Raw genomic sequence first — 4671 nt, 5'->3', positions numbered from 1 at the left:
AATTACAATTAAATAAAATATTTATGTATGGCATTAATAATTTATATATTTATAACTGAAAAGTATGAAATAAATGTTTAATTAAGAAATTAGGAAAAATAAAAAAATAAAAAGTTTTCTTCAAACCTCATCGAACACATAGCAAAATCGAGAAAAATTGATTGGTTGGAATGTAGCTAAAAAATCTCGAAATTGCTCTCAATCGAAATAAAAAATGAACTTTTTCTATAAATTTGATGAAAACTAATAAAAATTTAAATCATCCATACAATGTGTAAGAACATAAAAACGGAATCGAAGATTTTTAGGCACTAAGATCCCTAGCTTGGCAAGAAAATTTTGGATTAGGAGGAATATGCATAGATTTTGCAACCTCAGAAACCTCCATAGATCCTGCAACAGTTAGGACAAAACTGCCTGAAATTACGGAATTCACAGATTTCCAAGTGCTTCAGTAAAGATGGCTGCAAAGGCATCCAATATCTCTTTCGGTCTGGACAAACCAATCTCCAAACCCCCTTCAAAATCCCTGGATTTACACAAGGACATCGACGTATCAGCGTCAATCGAAGCTGATTCGAACTTAATCGGCCTTCCCCAGCCGTAATCGACGTCGTAGAGATCGAATCTCGGCGACCCCGCCACCCCAAACAGGCGTTTTCCGATCAGTTTTCCGAATTGGCGCGGCCAATTCTCCGCCCCGTCAAGGATTCCCTTCTCGTTGTTCACAGTCTTGTGTATAGCTTCCCCAACGGACTGAGCCGCGAATAAGAACCCGTCGTTTCCTTTCAACAATCCGTGGGTTGATTCCGCCTTCACAAACGCCAAACAGTTCCCGAAATACGCCGCCGGCAGCGGAGGTGTCAGCCGTCCGCGGCAGTCGGCGGCGAAGCAAAAGTACTCGGGCTCGTCGTCCGCCAGCGTCTCCGCGGCCCCATCTACTTTAACCAGGCAAACCCAGACCAGCGCACAGGTGACTGTGAAAGCCGTGATGTGCATCTCGGGCCTTCTCTCCAGGACGAAGTGCTTCAGCTTCTGCACATCGTCTTTCGTAAGAATGAAAGTCCCGCGGATTTTGTTGAGAGGGAATGAGATTGGCGGAGATTCGACGGCGCGGGATTGCTTGATCAAGTTCCAGTAAATGGAATCTAATCCCTCCGGGTCCTCGACGGAGGTTCTTTCGTAAAATGGGAGCAATTTGTCGTCTATCAGCTTAGAATCGCCGCTGGATCTGTTGACAGAGGCCCAGGCTTTGATGAATCGGACGATGGAGCTGGCGTCGCCGATGGCGTGGTGGTTGGTGATACCCAAACACACACCGCGATCTGGAAATAGAGTGATTTGGAGAGCTAAGACAGGTAATATGACGACGTCGGGAGTATGTTTCGCCGGCGGCAGCTGAGGGACGCAAGCATAGAACTCGTCAGCCACACGGGGGTGGTTTCCGGTGAGGTAGTCGAAGTCCTTGTCAGACTCAGCAATGGTGAGTGTAACAGAGTCTCCTTCTTCGAATCGTGAAAAGGGTCTGCCGGAGTTGAGAGGATGGATGATGTTTCCGGCGAGTGGGAGGAAATGATTGAGAGTTTGGTGCAGAGATTCTTTCAATTTCGGGACGACGGTTTCCAGAAACTCGGCCTTGGAACAAGGGAAATCGAAGAATAGGAGACGCTGGACTGGGTGGAAGTATAGCCATGTTATGTCGAAGTGGAGAAGGGAGAGAGTTAGCTCCGACGCAGTGTTCGCCGACGGCCGGATATCGCAGCGCTCGAGCACGCCGGCGGCCGGCGGGTTTTCTGCCATGGAAATGGTGAATGGAACAAGAACTGAAAAATGAAAAACTTATAGTGAAAATATTCGTTTGGAACTTAGAAAAATCCTGACGAAGAATTATAAGAAGATTGTTGGAGGAAATTACAGAAAAGTAGAGGGCAAGATTTGACCATGAAATTGGGGAAATTATTTTAATAATGCAAACAATAACAAAATTACAAGAATATGGTAGTTTTGAATGGGGTGCTGCCTAATTTTTCAATTTTTTCAAAATTACCTTATTCTTGTAATTATTTTTTCTTTACATTATTAAAATAATTTCCTCGAGAAAACTTCCAAGTGGTATAATTGCAGTCATCTCCTTTGAAATTTAGTGTAATTACACATATATTTTTTATAATTTGAGAAATTATATTTAGCACTACTGAAGTTTGTTTCTGTCTAACAAGTCTCCATTAGTTAAAATTAACTAATATGCTGATATTAATAAAAAAATTAAATATAAATTGATATTTACCCTCAATTGATTTATAACACGCCAAACAATTTTTTTTTTAATTAAAGTTCTCTTATAACAATGAAGATATACTCTGACATTCATTAACACGAAGATGTATGAGAATAAAATAATTTATTTGACCTGCAATAAAATTAAAAGTAGATATAAATATTTTTCAATTTTTTTGTTAATATAAACAAATTTGATTAATTTAGACAAATAAAAAAATTTATTTATTAGATATAAATAAATTTCAATAATACTAAATATAAATAAATTACAAAAAAAATTATATATAATTACATGAAATTTCAAAAAAAAAAAATAGTGTAATTATACCTTTCAAAATTGACGTGGGTATTCGTTCAACGTGAAACTCTTATTTGTATAATTTTGTTAGTGGGTTGGGATCTGAAAATGGGAACACACAAATAAGTAGAATACATTTAAAATATTATGTGTTGGAGAGTTAGGTGGATGAGCAAATAAATATACTAAGGAAGTGTCAGCAGCCGCTTTTCTTTTAAAAAAGTGCTTATTGTAAAAAGAAAATTAAAAATTAGCGAGTGCAGTGTAGGTAAGAGTTTTAATATTCAGGAGAAAATATATTTTGAAAAGAGTTTTTATTAATTAAAGATAGCTTTGTCTTTTTATGTTAGTTAGATATTGGTTTTCTGAATATTACCACTCAGGATATTAAATAGGATAAATTACAATGACTTTTTCTAAGATTTGATATAATTATGAATACCTTCTTATTGTTTGAAAAATTATAAATACTCCCTTGATGTTTGATGAAATTATATAATTTTTTTGTGGGAGTATGAAATTGTCAACTTTGCCCTTGCTGCAGTGTTTTTTTTTTTTTTTTATAAAAAATCGAATGGGATGAATGAAAAAATTTTAAAAATTATAAAAAAAATTATCTTCTTAATACATAAAAAATAATTTTTTGAAATAAATAAATAAAATTATAATTTTTAATCCACAAGGGCTTTTTGGTCAGTTCACCATAAAAATGGATGAAAATAACGGATTGTGCTAATTGTTAGACGGCCGTTAAAATTAGGGGAGTATTAGTAATCTTTCAAACAAAAAGGGATATTCGTAATTATACCAAAATTTAGGAAAGTCGTTGTAATTTACCCTATTAAATTCTGAAAAAAATAATATTTAACTAAATATGTTCAAGTAACTAATCTTTTTTATGTACAATAAGTAAATTTTACATGATAGTAATTTTTTTAGTCTTTCTCATTAATTAATTACAACAACTTAATGCATATTTTTTTCTGAATATAGGTCAAATAATATAGGGAATAAAATATAAAAACTTTAAAAATTTGAATTTGCGAAATTATGTAATTTTTTTAGTAGTATTAAAGTATTACAATTGTTTGAAGAATTCCAATGTAAACTCTAACTGTACAAATTGAAGAAAGATGAAGTTGTATTAAAATAATTATGATGAAAGTAGTTGAAGATGAAGTTGAAGAGTAAATTATATTTTTGGTCCATAAGTGGACCTGTTTTCAATTTTAGTCTCACACTCAGGTTAATTCATACATTGAGTCTTATTTGTAGTTTTTTTTTTTTTTAATTTGAGGACCATTGAAGGATTTTCGTCCAATTGATAACGACAACTGCTCTCTCCGTTAATCAATACAATCAAAATAAGGATAAATATATTTTTTGTCCCAAAAGTGGATTTGTTTTTAATTTTCATCCGACACTCAAGCCAATTCGCACATTTACGTGTGGGACCATAGTTGGAACAGGTCAACTTATGGAACCAAAATTGAAAATAGATCCACTTATTGGACTAAAATTAAAAATAGGTCCACTTATGGGATCAAAAATGTAATTTACCCTTATTTTGATTGTATTAACTAACGGAGAGAGTAGCTGCCGTTATCAATTGGACGAAAATCCCTAGATGGTCCTTAAATTAAAAAAAAGTCTAAGTGACAGAATTCTGTTTCTAGGATTGTTTTATCAATTCTTTTCCATTTGGATCTGTTGCAACTTCCAATTTAAGTAGAAAATTCTCTTTATTCCTCCGTTCATACGTAGTTCATACATTTCATTCCAAATATGGAGTTGGGTAAAATTTCATGTGATTCAGTAAACAGAATAGAAATTCCATCAGTACTAGATCGTCGATCTAATTCGATGAAGAATGTAAAAAAAAAAAACACATATGAGACTCAATGTGCGAATTAACCTGAGTGTGGAACCAAAATTTAAAATAGGTCCCCACTTATGAGACCAAAATATAATTTACCCTCAAGTTTAAATCATTATTTTATTTTTAAAGAAAGTCAAATAGTTAAAAGCGCCCTCAAGGTGTTCTTAATTTTTAGGTCAAAAGTTGTATTTGTTTTGAAAAAAAAAATTAAATT

General features: G+C 34.0%; 1 protein-coding gene across 1 annotated transcript; it reads right to left on the bottom strand.

The window, feature by feature from the left end:
• LOC105162666 (anthocyanin 5-aromatic acyltransferase-like) lies at positions 205 to 1904 on the bottom strand. Its single transcript, XM_011080751.2, has one exon. It carries the CDS (start codon positions 1798 to 1800, stop codon positions 433 to 435), a length of 1368 nt encoding a protein of 455 aa, XP_011079053.1. The 5' UTR covers positions 1801 to 1904; the 3' UTR covers positions 205 to 432.

Source organism: Sesamum indicum, linkage group LG5, assembly GCF_000512975.1.
Source record: "Sesamum indicum cultivar Zhongzhi No. 13 linkage group LG5, S_indicum_v1.0, whole genome shotgun sequence".
Taxonomy (NCBI): Eukaryota; Viridiplantae; Streptophyta; class Magnoliopsida; order Lamiales; family Pedaliaceae; genus Sesamum; species Sesamum indicum.
This window is presented reverse-complemented; position numbering and strand designations above follow the sequence as displayed.